Source organism: Miscanthus floridulus, chromosome 18, assembly GCF_019320115.1.
Source record: "Miscanthus floridulus cultivar M001 chromosome 18, ASM1932011v1, whole genome shotgun sequence".
NCBI lineage: Eukaryota > Viridiplantae > Streptophyta > Magnoliopsida > Poales > Poaceae > Miscanthus > Miscanthus floridulus.
Genome location: NC_089597.1, coordinates 38,485,330 through 38,501,921, shown reverse-complemented (window position 1 = coordinate 38,501,921; position 16,592 = coordinate 38,485,330). Strand labels below are relative to the sequence as shown.

Genomic DNA, 16,592 nt, shown 5'->3' with positions numbered 1-16,592 from the left:
TCGGGTGGTAATAGGACCTAGCCACCGGTGATGGTACTGTGCATTCACCGCCACTTAGTTCCAAAATTTCCAATCCCGCGTTTGAACCCTCCCTCGCGGAATTGATGAAAGTTTGATTCCCGCGTGCCATAAAAGTTACACAGAGAGCAAGCAACCTACTCCAACATCCCCCACTAACCCCCCTCCTGCACCCCCACACGCCGCCGCCCTCCCTCCCCCCCACACACATAGCTTTTCTTTTCCTCATTGTTGTTGTTCGTCATCACCGCTCTGCTCATCAGCACTACTCAGCCCTTGCTCCGCGTCGATGCACATCACCGGATTGCCCTCATAGATCCACCGGTGAACAAGCTGTTGCTGTCACCGGCGTTGCCACTCATGCTCACCGCCGTGAGATCCAAAGGCAAGTGTAATAAGGTCTGACTTGCATCGTCGTCCCTTCTCCTCGAAACTCATCTCCTTACTAATGTTTATTGATGCAATTTCATGGTAGGGTGGCCTCATCTCTTTGGCTGGTGGTGTCCTTCCAGATGAAGGAGACCCCAACAGAGGAACACAGTGGACAACCTCTCAGATGATGTGCTTGCCGACATCTTCCGCTACCTCTCCACCTGGTCCTTGTGCTGCTACAAGTGTGTCTGTCGCTCCTAGAGGCGCGTCATCTCTGACTCCTATCAATGTAAGAAGCTTACACAGACTATCATCAGCTTCTTCTATGGCAGCTGGTGGAAGGGCAATCGCCACTTCACCAGCATCACCGGTGAACGGTCCTCCTTGTCCTTCTTGCCCTTCCCCCTTAAAAAGTCCTAGTCTTGTATTGTTGCAGCGGCCTCATCCTTTGCTGGTGTGCTGGGCCTGATGGATTACATCGCTATGTTGTCTGCAATCCGACGACCGATAAATGGCATGTACTGCCGCGTAGCATCCGTTCTGTTGGCCAGGCTCGCTTAGGTTGTGACCCAACGTTCTCGCACTTCCATGTGATTGAATTTGTTGAGGTGGAGGGTGCGTGCGTAGGTGTGGAGATCTACTCATCTCAAACTGCAGCATGGATCTTTAAGAAATCTAAATGGGGCGAGGGTAGTACTGTTCTACGTTCAAAATTGAGAAGTGTTTTTCTTAATGGTTTATGCACATGGTTGAGTACTATGCGATAGTTGCTGTGGATGTGGAGGGAAAGACATGGAGGACAATTCATAAACTAGATGGTACTGAAATGTCCATCCATCAAGCTCAGGGTCACCTGTGTGTGTGTTGTGCTGATTTTCGCAATAGGTCTTGGCTTTTAGTGTGGATACTTGAAGACTGATACTGATAACTGGATTTTAAAGCATGTTGTGGACACGGAGGAACTGTTTGGACGCATGAATATTAAAGTTGGTTCTGAGCTTTGTGATGAGGAGTACAGAGTGATTACAGTTCACCCATAATGGAATTTTATTTTTCTTATTGGGAATGATAGAACATTGATTGCATATGACATGGACTGCAGAAAGGTTCATATCATCTATGCCCGTGTCATCCGCTTTGGTAGATCAAGTGGGCGTTTCTATATGAACAGGCATTACTATCTTCCTTATATCCCCTTGTTCATGGAGTCTTTAGTAGAGCAGTAAAGGTATATTTCCTGCATTTCGTCATCACGACAGTCTTTATTCAGATAGGGAGTTGTTTTCATTCTATCTATGTATAGGCCAATTTTGGCGTGTTAACTAAAAGAATGGTATGTTCAATACTATTAATTCTGTTGCTTTGTTCAGGTTGTGGATCAGAGATGAATAAGAAGGGTTCCATGGTGCATTGGCTACCAATCCGAAGAATGCACTAATTAACCCGACACCGACTAAACAATCATCAAAAGCAGATCGTGGTGCAAGGCAACGGTGACCATGACCTTTGTACTGGCGGATCATACGGTGAAGCGACGGTGGTGTTAACCTCTACAAAGACGTCTCGACCGTCGAACCGACAGTGAACCCACACCACTGACAGTCGGGTCGAAGTACAAGGCGACGGTGCTGGAGACCACTACACAGGCGGTTGATGTGCAAACACGACGGTTTTGATAGCCTCGACACAGTCGGATCATTTGCCAATGCGGCGGTGTTAGTGTACATCCACAGTCAGGTCGTGTTCGAATACGACTGAAGTAAAGAGCTAATCACGGATGGATCATAAGCCAATCGACGGTGTTAGTGTACACCGCAGTCGGTCCCAGATGCTGACGGTGAAAGCTATGACCATCACTGTCAACAGCTTACTGTCGAGACCGAAATTGAACTGCGATGTGGTGTAATAACAAAGATGTAGAAAAGCAGAGCAATCAATTTCACAGAAGCCAGGACTGAGGAGGCGGAGCAGCAGTACGACAGTGGGCCATGTTGAGGAGAGTACGCACTACGCAGTTGCAGTTTGGCTCCAGGATCTCTACATTAAAGTTGAAAATAGACGGGACAAATCCCGTTCTGTCCGCAATCGTATACCGTTTTTATCCATCCATTTTTCTTTTTTCTAGGATAAAAGAAAACGGGACCGAAAACAGGACGGAGTGAACCGGGAGCGGGACCAAAAACGGTGAAGCGTTTATCCGTCCGTATTTGCGGTATCCCATTTTTGACCGGCATATCCTGTTTTTTGTCCTGTTTTTCTTCGATCCGGGGCAAGCCCAGCTACGAACTAGGTCTTCCTGCTGGTGGCCCAGCATGTTCCGTAAGCCCTGTAGCAGGTCTCCTGGGCCTGTTCGGTGGCTGGCTGTGCTAGCTTGTTGGCTGCACGTGCATGGCCTAGTATGTTACAGTTGCTACTTGCTGCTTGGCGCATGCTGCTGTGCGGGCATGGCCGTACGGCCAGCAGCCATGTTGCTTGTCGCAGCATGAAGGCAACACACAGGAAGCACGCTTAGCGTGCTGCACAGGCGGTGGCCGTGGCTGAGCATGAGAAGACGAGCAACAAATCAATACTTTTCTTATCACGTGTATTACTTATGTGTATATGCTGGTTGTAACGACTAACGAGGTGTGCATGTAATCCCGACTTAAGTTTCTGCTTAACGTTCGTTTCCGTCTATTTTCCGATTGTATTTATCCGTTTTCGTATTACCGTTTATCCCGCTACCGTTTCCGCTCCCGCTCCTGTTTTCATAAAATATATATGGAAACGAAAACGGTAGAGGCATTTTTCGTTCGTTTCCGTCTGTTTTCAACTTTGCTCCGCATAGTGCATTGGGAGAGAGAGGGGTACTTGATCTAGTTGCAATCGGCAACCTCACCAAGGAGGCCGGCTCGAAGAAGGTGGCGCCGTGGGCGAGAATCCAGAGGCGGTGGACTCCTCCTCCAGCGTGCCGCGACAAACGGGCTCCGCTTGCGAGTAGAGATGGAGGGCGAGGGGACGGCTGCGTCCTCCGTGGCAGCGGGACTGCCTTTGATCCGAGTGCGCTCTCCAGAGTCGGTTTTGTCTGGAGCCAGCATCTTCGCAGCGGCCGGCACGGTGAGGCGCCTAGGGGCCGAGGCAGGCTCACGCCGACGACGGGAACGATCGGAACACGCACAAGCAATAGACTCGGGCGAGGGGGTCGGCCCTGCTGCCGCCTTCGTCAGATTCGATCATGGCGGGACTGGCGGAGCAGCTAGGCTGCCGAACGGAGTAAGACTATCTCCAACGGTGAGAACGCAAACACAAGACCTATTTCAAGATTTGAGTCATGTACAGAGAAAGAGTCACGCACCCAAAATCTTCCATCTCCAACAACGAACCCAAAAAAGACTGAGGGTAGAGACTACAGAGCCCAAAACCAATCCAGTATACTGTGAAAAAGAAGAGCTTTTTCCTGAATCGCTGCACTCAAGAAACCAACCGAGGAAGCATCAATCGAATCGAGCTCAAATGCGGAGAGAAGAAGGATAAGACAAGGACCTCAGGCAAACCGAAGTAAATGCATCAACAACCGGAGCTTCAGCAGGTACCTGAATCTAGCAGGGGCAGGCCAATCCAGACGCAAAAGCAAAGCAGGCGCGGGGGGTGGGAGGAAGGGAGGGGGGCCGTCGGGGGCCGGCCGTAGCAGGCACAGGCACCGCCGCGTCGCCGCTTTGGGAGGGAAGGGAGAGGGAAGGGGGAGAAATGGAGGGAAGGCAGAGAGGGAGAGAGATGCGAGGGAGGAGCGGAGACAGGAGAAAGGGGAGGGGCCGCCGGTGGTGCTGCGCCGGCTGCTGCTGCTGCCGGGAGGGGGTGCCGCGCGAGCCGCCTCCGTCCCCACCGCGAGCGGCACCTTCGGAGATTTGCGTCGTCTCTGCGTCGAGACGCTTATTTGCGTTTCGTTGCGGTTTGAACGCAAAATGCGTTCCGTGTTTGGGTCATCTGTTGGAGTATGTTTTTGATACCCAAAACACTGTGAACGACCTATTTTGCGTTTGAGTTGCGTCGTTGGAGACAGGAGGGGAGGCATGGTGAACCCAGCGACGTTTTTTTTTCCCTGTGTCCCGCGGTCCGTGTGAGGCATAAGCAAACCAGACGCGTGTTCACTCTTTCATCGGCCAACCGTACGTGTGGGTCCAAACAACCGCAGACAGTCAATACCACGTAAGCACACGGAGGACTTTTCTGCGAGAGGAACGGTAGACACGCGGAGACCTCGTAGGCACGAACAGGCGTTAGTCTGGTGGGCAAGGACACGCGGCGACGCAACACTGGCCGGTATGGGCGTGATGCCTCCGGAGAGCAGCGAATCCATACCGTATAAGGATGTTAATATCTCCTACGTACGACTAAAAAGAATAAAGTGTAGATATTTTTTTGTACGGTATTTATTTTGGTTCGTCCGTCTGTCCATATTTGTGATCCCACGACATCTCTTTGATTGAATATTGCCTGTCATGTGATAGAGGAGTCACGACAAAATAGGAAGTAAAAAATTACTGTGCTATCCATATACACATTGCATGTTTGCATGCACCAGCATACATGACAACGGGCAAAAGGAAAGAGAATTAACACAGAAGGAAAGAAAATTAAGACAAAAGGAACCTCTTTGCATTTCTGAGACCTTGTCAAATCTGCCTACATTTAATTACTTCCCCTCTTTGCATTTGCAAAAGGGACAACTTTTTTCTCCTTTCATTTGGTTTCACGCTCACGTGTTCCATCTGCCTCGGTGTCCTCCCTGCTCGTCGCTCCCCTTGCGATCGCGGCATCGCTCCCCTCCCCTCCGTGACTCCCCGCTTGGCCGTGCTGCACGCCTTCGACCACCGTGAGGCGGCGCGGCGTCCACGGTGCTAGAGGGCCGGATCGGGGGCACCGTGGTGCTGGTGAAGAAGGATGCGCTCAGCTTGGGCCACTTCCAGGCGTCGCTCCTCGACAGCATCCACCATATCCTCACCCAGGACACCAGGCTCGCCTTCCAGCTAGTCAGTGCCACCAAAGCCGACCACCGTGAGGTGGCACGGTGTCCCGTGCTGGAGGCGGGCATCCCGGTGGCGTAGGTGGTCAACCAGGGTATGCCCACCCCTTCCCTGCTCTCCCTTCTATGCGAAAAAGCGGACACCTAAGTGGGGAATGTAACGCGGGCAACATGTTCAACAAAATGTGTCTCCATGCTAGCAAACCTTGGTGGTTGTGTCCTCGTAGATGGACCTGCGTCGAGAAGGAGAAGGACCTACGTCGAGAATTTTTAGCACATGTGATTTTTAGCAAGTAGTATCATAAAGGGTCTCCGAAGATTAATCAGTCACATGCTGCATGTTCCATCTGATTGCACAATTACCCTTTGAATTTTAGCATGGAATATATACTCAAGGGGGGGATGAGGAAACTGAAAGTCGGTGTGGGATTCAAAATCAAACCTACTATGCTTTTATATAATATATCCATGCTGCTCTTTCTCAGCCATTTTTACACTGTAAAAATGCTAATTGTTTCTCCAAAATATGGACTGTTTTTTTACATCACTCATGGGATGCTCTTTGAGTTGTATGTAGATTGGATAATTGCTGAAAGAGTCTGATAAATAATCTGGACATCAGAATACCATTTCACCATTGTTAAAATTTATTTCGTTACTTGCTCCTTGGTTAAATCTGCTAAGGTTAGCATTTGTTCAAGTTGACTGTCATGAAGATATTTATAGTTTCCTAACAATCAATTTTCGATGCCTAGCTACGGGTTACAAGAACGCTAAGCCTGTGGACATGCTTTGTTATTTTGTCAAACCAGCCTTTCTAATTGTCAGTTTTGCTAAAAAATTTATGGTCACCTAATATTAAAAAAACAGAAAATATGTAAATCTGACTACTTGTGGAACGTCCTACTTGAATATCAGTATTTTCTAATACAAACTTAGTCAAAGTACATTTTTTTAGACGGAGGGAGTATTTCACTCTTTCTAGCGTCAATGGAACTTTTTATCAACTCTCTCATGGACAAGTTTGATAATACGAATTTATTGGTTAATTTTGTGTTCAGTGAAATCACAATGGAACATATGCAAAATAATGAAGGTCGTGCACCATTTGAAGACTTGACAAACATCATCAATGGAGGTAATTGTTTATACTCATGTCAATAGACGCATTCACTTGTATTATTTATGGTAATTAAGCAAATATTTATCAACTTATTTTCAAACAGGTGACCATACAACATCAAATTCACAAGCGCAAATAGATGAACATGCGCAGCGTAAAAGAGAAAGAGAAAAAGCACGACATGCATCAATGACTCAAGAAAAAAGGGATGAAAAAAATAAAAAACTTAGGGAAAAGTATCATCAAATAAAGGAAAACATGGATGCCACCAAGCTAAAAGGGGAAAGGGAAAAGGCACGATTGGCGGCAATGACTCGGGAAGAAAGAAATGAAAAAATAGAAAGCGTCATGAACGATATCATCAGAAAAAGCAGGTAAATCTGATTTTACTTTTTTGAATTCAGTGTCGCTATTTTTAGTTTATTTAATATACTAGGTAGCGTGTCCGTGTGTTGCTACGGGACAACTAAATCTTTTGTACTAAAAACACACGGATCGCACGATAAGATAACAATACTATTAAATTAAATACCGATGTTAAAGTGACATTTAATTAAAAAAGCAAAGTTCGTGAAATTAACACAGTCACGGAGAGCGCGGCGTCGTAGGCTCACAAACTCAACAGTATAGACTTTTTCGTGATATGGCTAAGATAATATTTTATATCGGCAGAAAGAATTCTCCGATATCTATTTCTTTCATGCGCCAATAAATCCATAAATAAGTTCCGCTGCATCTCCATATAATCTTGTACACACAGGTTCCAAGTATATATGTAAATATTAGTGTCTGTCATATGAATAATATTGCATGTCTTAAAAAATCTCTCATAAAATTTTAAAACAAAGTATGTTATATTCACCGTATAAATATATGTGGCTTTAGGACTATTCCACACAGATATATAGGCCCCGTTCGCTGATCTAAAACTTGACTGAAACTGGCTGGTTTTGTGAGAGAGGAACACTGTAGCGGCTGGTTGATGAACAGTGTTTTGTGAGGAGGAGGAGCCGGCTGGTCTGGAAAAACCAGACCAGCGAACGCAGCCATATCGTAGAATAAGGTATACACTTGAGTGTTTGTTCCAAGATGTTGAATTAGGTGTTGTAATTCTTAATTTCGACACATTTTTCAGGTCAAGGCAACTAATGGTGACACTTTTTTTTAGTGATGCATAATTTTATGGTGCACCTCTTGACTATCTGAGTAAGGACAAGTTAGTACTGCAAAGGCTCAGAAAAAACTGCTGAGAAGACCAAGATTGAGTTTTCCTCCACTATGCATACTAAAACTTATGTCCCTATTTATCATTGCCGATGCTTTTGATGCAAAGCAATTCAACATTACCATGATCAGATATAAGTTTGAGTCTCTTGTGAGCAATCTTATAGAGGGACTTTCATTTTTTATGTGATCTGTCTCAAGGATATTGGCAGAATGATGGACCAATATTGGAATGTCACACAAAAAGTGTCCACGTTTTGTCCACGATTTATTTCCCATGAATACATGCGGGTACTATGAAAACACTAACTACACCAAATGAAAGATTAGAGAGAATTTGCATTGCCTCTAGAAAGATTTATTTATTAAGTTCTTTGGACTCTACAGGTAGTTTTAAAATATATGTTTGCATGTCTTACCTCGTATCCTAATTCAAAATTTTGTAGTTTAATTAGAATATTTAGGTGATCGTATATATATAATATTCAATATAAGAATAATCTATGCATGATCTTTTTGAAAGATTTCTGCAGTGTAAAGACATCTTCATTTTTTATGCATGCTCGTGCTAACGCTATGGTAAAAACAAAAGGACAATATATCAATTAAAAAATAAAAACAAAACCCATGCTCAAAGTCAAAGAGATAAATTATGGATGCTTGAATTTTGTCATCTATTATCTACCGGCGTGCCTATAAAATAGTCTGAATAAACAATTAAACATAGATAGAAAACTAAATTAATGAAAGGATCATTGCAAGACATCAATCATCTCATAGCTTCGGACAATATCGCAAAGCTAATAAAAACTGTAACCGTGCCCTCACCTCAAACATTGTCCAAATAAATGGATTACAATGAAAGAAATGGATATCGAAGATTTCTTCCTGCCAATATAAAACATTATCTTAACTGTAACATAGAAAGGTCTATAAAGTAGAGTTTGTGAGCCTGCGATGCCGCGCACTTCGTGACTGTGTTAAATTCATAAACTTTGCTTTTTGGATTAAATGTCACTTTAACGTTGGTATTTAATTTTTACAGTATTATTATCTTATCGTGCGATCCGTATGTTTTTAGTATAAATTGTTAGTTATCCGTAGCAACGTACGGACACGCTACCTAGTTAGTATAGAGATGTCATTGGGTCATGGTGTTATGCTACACGCCTAAACGTGGCCAAGTTATAGTTGATTTTGTATTTTGTTTTAATTTAAGCCATTGGGCAACATATGCACGGGCTGAAGGAAGAGTTTTAAGAACAAACTAAGCTTAAATTGTATGCTTAATAAAGAGTAAAATGTACGGTAGGTTCTTAAACTTTTGGGACACTCCCATCTGAGCCCTCGAGCTAAAATAGCGACCATTTGGGTCCCTAACCTATTACAGTCGCACACCAACAGTCCAAAACCCGTCACACCAGCACCAGCACGTGACGTGGCCTTGCCACCGTGGAAGCTAGACGCTGTGCCCGTGCCAAGTTTTCAAAAAAAACACCCCGCCTCCTTTCTCTCTCTCACTCCCAAACTCCCGCCTGTATTTCCTACAATGGCGTACGTGTCGAAGATGCCGAAGCAGAAGCTCGCGAGCAGCATGGCCAGCACGACCTTGGTCTCAACCATGGCGTAAGCCTGCCCGATGCAGTTGCGAGAGCTGATGCAAATGGCAGGAACCGCCCCGCCCATGGCCGCGCGCGCCCAGGCGCGAACCGGTCCGGCCGGCCTGAACTCGTGTCGTCTTGCGCGTCCGCTCCCCCACGGCCTCGTCGTGGTGGATGGCCAGCACGGGGATCCAGGATCCACAGCGACGCGGCCATGGGCACACGCAGCTCGTTGGCACAGGAGCCGAGCGTGATGTCCTCAAACGCCATCCGCGGCAGCAGCATATGCACAGCCGGAGCGTCTCGTTGATCACCATCCGCAGCTGCATGCATATGCACGAACCATTAGAACCCAATGTCTAGCTGGCATGGACGAAAGTCACGAAACGGAACATGCATGTGGATCGCCGGAAGTCAATGGCTTACCACGGTGAGCTTGGGGAGGTGGTCGGCAGTGGGCGGGCCGTTGCCGCAGACGCTCGCTACCTCGGCACGCTGCGCGTTGCCACGGTGCGGGACCCCGACAGTGCTCGAGGACCCGCACTCGCTGCCGGGGACCGACGAGACCGTTGCGCGCGCCCGCGACGCGCACCACACTCGCTGCTCGCGTCCTTTGGCGCCGACGACATCGGCGAGACCTTCTGGCACAGCTCGAGTAGTGGTAGCAGTTGCTGCGCCACGCGCCCGCCCTCAGTGCTCACCAGTGCTGCGCTCTGTGCTCACCAGTGCTTTTATCATTTGAGGAAGGGCAGTGCTCTGTGCTTACCAGTGCTTTCCTGGACCGTGGGTGCTGCGGCGAGCGCCGGCTCGGCGACGGCCGAAGCGTGGTGCTGGCGGCCTGCTTTCTGGAGAGGAGTCGTCCTTGAGGAGGCGCAACCGCTTGACGCGCGTACCTCGCTTGTTCGCTCCACAGACTTTTGACGAGCTCCGCTTCATCATCAGCTCTAGCTAGCAGCAGTCCACAGACGACGATGTGCTAGCGCCGCTCGGGCGCTAGTATAAATTGGCGAGCTTGACACGGCGAGCTCGTCGTCACGGATCGGGTTCCATGGTCACGCTCATTCATGCATGACGTGCTGATCGCTGCTGCGCCGTGTGTGCAGAAGCGCATGGAGCGGGCGAGCGGCACAGCGACGACCCGCGCCGGCTCACTCGTCGGAGTCGTCGTACTGATCTATCATCCTGATATGTTCCCACCAAAAAACTGAGAAAGAGAAAGGCGACAAGGGTCTTTTTGAGAAGTTGGCATGGACACAACGTCCAATTGCCACCGTGGCACGGGCCACGTCGGATGCTGGCACTGATGTGGCATGTTTTGGACTGTTGGTACGCAGTAGTAGTAGATTAGGGACCTAGACAGTCGCTTTCTTAGTTCGACGACCCAGATGGAAATGCACGAAAAAGTTTAAGGACCCGCGTGCATTTTACTCCTTAATAAACATATGATTTTTATAGCATTGTTTTAAATATATACATAAATATTAAGGACCCATAATTTCTTTTAAAAAATAAGTTTATTTATTTACTAAATTTTATAAATTTTTTAACTTAAACTAATAATAAAAATACAGATTACCATAAGTACAAAACAAATATCCAGCATTGGCTTTTTCTTCCCTCAAGTTGTTTGAGTTTACTTTTCAATAGACATCAGGTCAGATTCGGGTTGTACTGAAAAAAAAAACATCTGGTCAACGTCTGATTCTCTATATTAGATCAGATTACTGAGTATAGCCTAAACCCACCCATCGGGTTGGACTGAAAAAACATCTGGTCGACACTTGATCAGGTTTTTCTATGTTATAGAGTATAGACCGGATTACAGTAAGCCAAATGCAATAATCAAGTCGAATTTGTTCAGATGGGTCAGATCTAGCTGGTGGGGTGGCGCATGATCGACGTACACGTCAGCACGGACTCGACGGATAGCTGTGCAGTGCTGCAATTCGGACGTGCCGACGCTGCCACTTTCCCAGGTACGGGCAGCTCGGCAAGTTCATCCCCACAGGCCCACAGCCCGCAAGAATGCCGCGACTCGCGAGCTCCTGGCCAGACCAGCTGATGGAGGAAGCGTCGTAGTAACAGTCACAGTCACAGTCACCGGCAAACCGAATATAGCGAGCACAGTTCAGGCTTCCATTCAGCAAAACCAAAAGAGGCTGCTCTGGTCATCTACACCAAAAGTCTCAATACAAGGTGTTATTCAACTAACATTACATTGCCCTCAAGGAACCAAGGCAATCCTCAAGTAATGCACAAGCTGAGCAGGAACTAACAAGTTCCCAGAATTTAAAACGCCAGAAGATAAGTGTGATGGCACGCTATGCAAACATACAGAAGGCTCATTCACCCCAGATGGAAAATGACCTTCTATATGTGTTCTTTTTTCTGCCAACTCTGAGTAGCACCACTGTACAACCAGTCCTCACATCATACATGAGTTCTCACAGATCACTGGTGAGCTTCTCTAAGATGTTATTAGTCCTCCCTGAAAAAAAAAACAGAGAACATAGACCAATGTTCATCAGCAGATCACGTGAACAAAAATGTTGATAACAGTAAACAACAATGGTTTGTAACTGACAATTACTCCTATTCATTTAGTGGCAGTTAATACTTTCAGTAATCAGCTCAGCCTCAAGATATCTATCAATCAGAACATTTGCTTTCTATAAAAGCAAGGTTTTCCTCCGTCGGAAAAAAAAATATCTATCAATCGTGAAATAACACATATCATGCTGCTACTATATAACCTGAGCAATGAAGAACCATTACAAACTGATTTATTGCACCTTCTGAATATAGTTAATAATTTGAGCTAAATCCCGAAAAATGTTCTTCTTGAGTTCTCAAGTTAGAGCAGTTGAAATGCCAGGGAAAATGGCAGCATGTTCTTGGCTAGCTATGATTTTTCTTTCTTTCTCTGCCATAAATCATAAGTCCATAGCTAGTTGCTCTATTGCATTAATAGATACTGCGCTTCAGGATTAGCTGGTCAAGGTCAAAGCAGCAAGAGCGTGCCTATGATTCTTCTGCAATATGGGCAATGCAGCATACCTGACAGAATTGGGCAAGGAGTCTCTAGTCTCAAAACATGTCAAACGGGATTCATAAGTTATTTTGGACCAGTAACCAAACAAAGATGAACCATGTGGAATGGGAGTATGGGACAATGGGTTAATGTTACACAAGTCCATTCTCTCATCCAAATACAAAGGTACAGAAAGGACCAATTCATACAATTGATCAAGACAACAGTAGAAAGCCAAGAGCACGTTGAGCAACTAAAAGAATCACACTAAAACAAACAAATGTTCTTAAAATAATAACACAATAAATTTTCAACTGATGTTTTTAAAAAATAATACCTAGGAAAAATGCAGGCTAGAAAAATTCCTATCAACTAATGCATTGAATGTAGACAGTTCAAATATGAGCATTTTGGGCAAATGAACTGGAGAGAGAGAGAGAGAGTCAACCTTAGCATGGAAACATTTGAACTGAATGATATCCAAAATATAACCAGGAAATGTTGAAAAAGCCATGTCGACCTTAACGAAAATGAAGGATGGCCTAATAGCTAGGGCAATCTAGGCTCTCATCAAGGATTGAAGAGAACTATTTAAAATTCAGTGCCATGCTGCCTTAAGTAATTTGCACCATAACATTATAAAAATGTCTTCAAGCATAGCACTTGTTCATTCTAGGTAACAATATTCCAATAAATCATATGAATTCTATTTATTCTAAACTTCTTCTGCTTTCATCCACAACTATCTTCAAGCATTTTATCCAAAGATTGTTTGATTGCAACTTTTCTGTACATCACCTTACTTGGGTCTGAAATGGTTCTCTATGGAAATGGGAAAGCGAAGAGTTTGCCCAACTAGGTGAAAGCAACCATTTTGGGACATCTCAGACAACATTATTTGTTATTGACAATGTCTCAGCCAAATGACTACTGAGTTAGCCTGCTAGGCAAAACAGGATACAAGGCTCAGTAGACCACCACCGAATTTTCACAAAGGCCGAGAATGCAATGCTATTAATGCCAAAAAAAAAGAACAGCGTGCATAATACTAATACCAATTTTCCAAGAATTACTGTATCCAGGGTTTCCAATTGATAAAACTGACACCCATTTCCGTTTCTTCAAGTGATTGTCAATCATATTTGGTGACTCCTATGCTAATCATAGTCTGGAAAAAGAACTAAATTACTCAGGCAACCATTCTCTACACTAGCAGCTCTTGTTGTAACAAACTAATAAGACCAGTTCATAGGCACCAAAACACATGCGAGAAAAATTACAAGTGCCATGACTCATACCATTTGATAAGTGAGCCAAAGAGGAAATGCTGCATGATAGGCACTTTCTCAAGCACCTCGGCCTTGTACATTTTGAGCAGCCCACTGTTAACCTTCTTCCAATTGGCCACTCCACTGATATCATCCAACATTGGTGAATGCTCCACAAAGGGCCCCTTCTTTACCTTCTTCACATATGCAACGCACGCCAGATACATGTACTCCTTGGAAAAATTCTCCAAGATATCTGGGTTGTGAATCGACTTGGGCTTCATGTACTTGTGATCAATCAGCTGCGCAGACCCAAATATGAAGGGCAGGAAATGGTAATCGTCGAGCCCCCAAACGCCATGGGAGCCCGCAGGCTCCAGCTGGTACGTGTCCTGCAGCGTGCGCATGAGATCGAGGTAGGCTGCAAAGACGCGCAGAACGACGGCCGGGTAGTCGGGCTCGGTGATAACGCCTAGCCTCGCGAGGCAGTAGAGGAAGGCAGCGAAGTTGGTCTCGTGCCCCGTCCCGTAGTCGATGCGGGTGGCGTTGCCGAAGGAGTCGAGGAGGTACGGTGCGAGCTCGACCTCGGCGCCCGCGAGGTCCGCAGGGGAGGACGCGGTGGCCGCGATCCGCGAGATCAGCTCGCTGGCGGAGTCGGTGAGCTTCTCGTGCCAGAGGCGGAAAGCAGGGTTGCCGTACCGGGAGCTGTGCGGAAGCGGAGGGGTGGATGCGACGAGCCCGGCGAGAGCCGAGATGAGGTCGAGGAGCGCAGCGACGGCGGGGGATGGCGGGGACGGTAGAGGATCCGAGAGCTTGCGGCCGTGGACGGAAGCGGACAGCGCGGCGACGAACCCGAGGAAGTGGCGGCCGTGGACTGAGGCGTGGAAGCGGGCGATGTCGTCCGGTGAGGCGATCCGCTTGGCGGGGACCTGCAAGGCGTGGGGCGGCGCGGCGGGGGGCACGGGGAGCGGCTGCGGGACCGGGAAGAGGACGATGGCGGCTGTGTTGGTGGGCGCGTTGATGGCTGGGAGACGGATGGGGCGGTACGCCGGCGGCGGGGAGTCGGTGGTCCCCGACCAGGGGGCCGGGGTCGGCGCCGTGGTGGGCGCCCCGCAGGAGCGGGAGAGCGGGGTGTGCTCGTGGTCGTGGTGAGCGGAGGCGGGGGACGAGCCGGGGTTGGACATGGCTGACGGCGGCGGCGGTGTCGTGCCGGATCGGAGAGGCGAATTGTGGGCGTTTAGGTCGGCGTCTCGGCGAGCTATGGCGTATGCTGGAGAGGCGTTGCAGACTTGCCGAAATGGTTGGCTTGGATGGCCCGAGTGGGAGAATTTGGGCTGAAAAGCATTTGTTGGGGGTTTTTTCGGCTGACAGCTTCAGCCTTTTTAGAGCATCTTCGAGGGTTCCTAAACATTCTTCTAATTCTTATTTTTTTTTTTAGTAAAATTGAAAAAATCATCTTCAACTACTCCTAATATTTACTCCTAATGTTTTAGACTCGGAAATTCATTCCCCTTCTGCGTAACTCTACGCCGTGCACCTCCCGCGCGTGCCCCCACCCCGGTACCCAACCCCACTCCCGTCACTGTCAAGGCCTCCGGGGCGCGCCCGCCGCCGCAGCGCTCCGCCCAGCCCCAGCGTGCGCCGTCGCTGCCCGCCGCCTCTTCAGCACTGGCGGCGCGCCGTTCCGCCGCGACGACTTCGACAGCAGCGAGGAGTACAGCGGCGACGAGGAGGAGGAGTACAGCGGCGATGAGGATGTCGTCTACGATCGCCTCCGTTCGCGCGGCTTCTCCGTCTCCATGTTCTCCTCAGCAGGCAGTTCCGTGCCTCCGTTTCCGCTCGTTTGATTTCAACCTCGTGAAGAAGGGGCCTCCTGAACAACGCGGCGGGAGATGCAAGCAACGCGGCGGATGCAACAGAGATGTGAGCAGCAGCAGCCTCGTGAAGAAGAGGCCTCGTGATCTGTACGGTGGGAGATGCAAGCAACGCGGCGGATGCAACAGAGATGTGAGCAGCAGCAGCCTCCTCACCTGGAGAGGTGGTGCGCCTCCAGCGCCTCCCACTTGCTGAACTGATCGCCGCACCTGTGGTAGTTGAGCCCACCGGAGGAGCCCTTACCGGCGCCGTGCTTGGGGCCGGTTTCGTCGCAGGACGCGCGGTGTCCGTTCCCGTTCGCCACGGAGCCGTTCCTCTCGAGCAGCACGTTCGGGGACCTCGGCGGCGTGCAGCGCGCGCCGCCGCCGCCCCACACGGAGCCGCTGTACGACAGGCCGTGTCCTCCGGCTCCAGCCCACGCGGGGCCTGGCGTGCCGGGGCGGAGCGTGCCGACGAACGACGACACGACGCCGCCGCCACCGTCGGCCTCGTGAACAATGTGTAGCAGCTCGCTAGCTATATATGCTTGCTATGCTAGGTAGCCAATGAAGTGCTCGGGCCGGCAAGCAAAAGCTACTAGCAAGTTCACCATATTCTACCGTACCAGCGGCAGTGTCGTCAGTGTGTGATCTCCAAAAGACATGGCTAGCTGCTGCTGTACATGATGGTTGGTTTTGTATGGTGAGTGGGAAAAAAGAAGACCGCAAAAAAAAGTCAAATAGGACCGTCATTTGATTTTTTAGAAGTCAAATATTATGAATTATTGGAGATGGACTTCTTTTTTTCTCCTAAAACATTTTTAGGAGTTGGCAAACATAGACTTTTTAGAAGTAATATTTAGGGAACTCTTAGAGATGCTTAGGCTTTTATTACACCGTGCGTGCGCGTCTTTAATCATATACATACAAGGATTAGAGCATCTTGTATTTTTTTTAAAAGGATTGGAGCACCTCTAACAGATTACCTAACCCCTATCTCTTAATTAAAAGTCTATATGAGTGATCAACTATTATTAATAATAGTGTAGTATTTTTCTTCTCCTTCGATAGATTGGATAGGGGAGAGCCGGAGAGGTCAT

General features: G+C 47.7%; 2 protein-coding genes across 2 annotated transcripts; both read right to left on the bottom strand.

Annotated features, from left to right (window-relative positions):
• Positions 1-11,127: 11,127 nt before the first annotated feature.
• LOC136521617 (uncharacterized) lies at positions 11,128-14,955 on the bottom strand. The gene is made up of 2 exons (XM_066515367.1): positions 13,670-14,955; positions 11,128-11,828 (listed from the first exon to the last, which is right to left on the bottom strand). Exons 1-2 carry the CDS (start codon positions 14,821-14,823, stop codon positions 11,819-11,821), a joined length of 1,164 nt encoding a protein of 387 aa, XP_066371464.1. The 5' UTR covers positions 14,824-14,955; the 3' UTR covers positions 11,128-11,818.
• Positions 14,956-15,665: 710 nt separating this feature from the next.
• LOC136523676 (uncharacterized) lies at positions 15,666-16,157 on the bottom strand. The gene is made up of 2 exons (XM_066517281.1): positions 16,119-16,157; positions 15,666-16,001 (listed from the first exon to the last, which is right to left on the bottom strand). The coding sequence occupies exons 1-2, from the start codon at positions 16,155-16,157 to the stop codon at positions 15,666-15,668; spliced, it is 375 nt and encodes a 124-aa protein (XP_066373378.1).
• Positions 16,158-16,592: the final 435 nt, after the last annotated feature.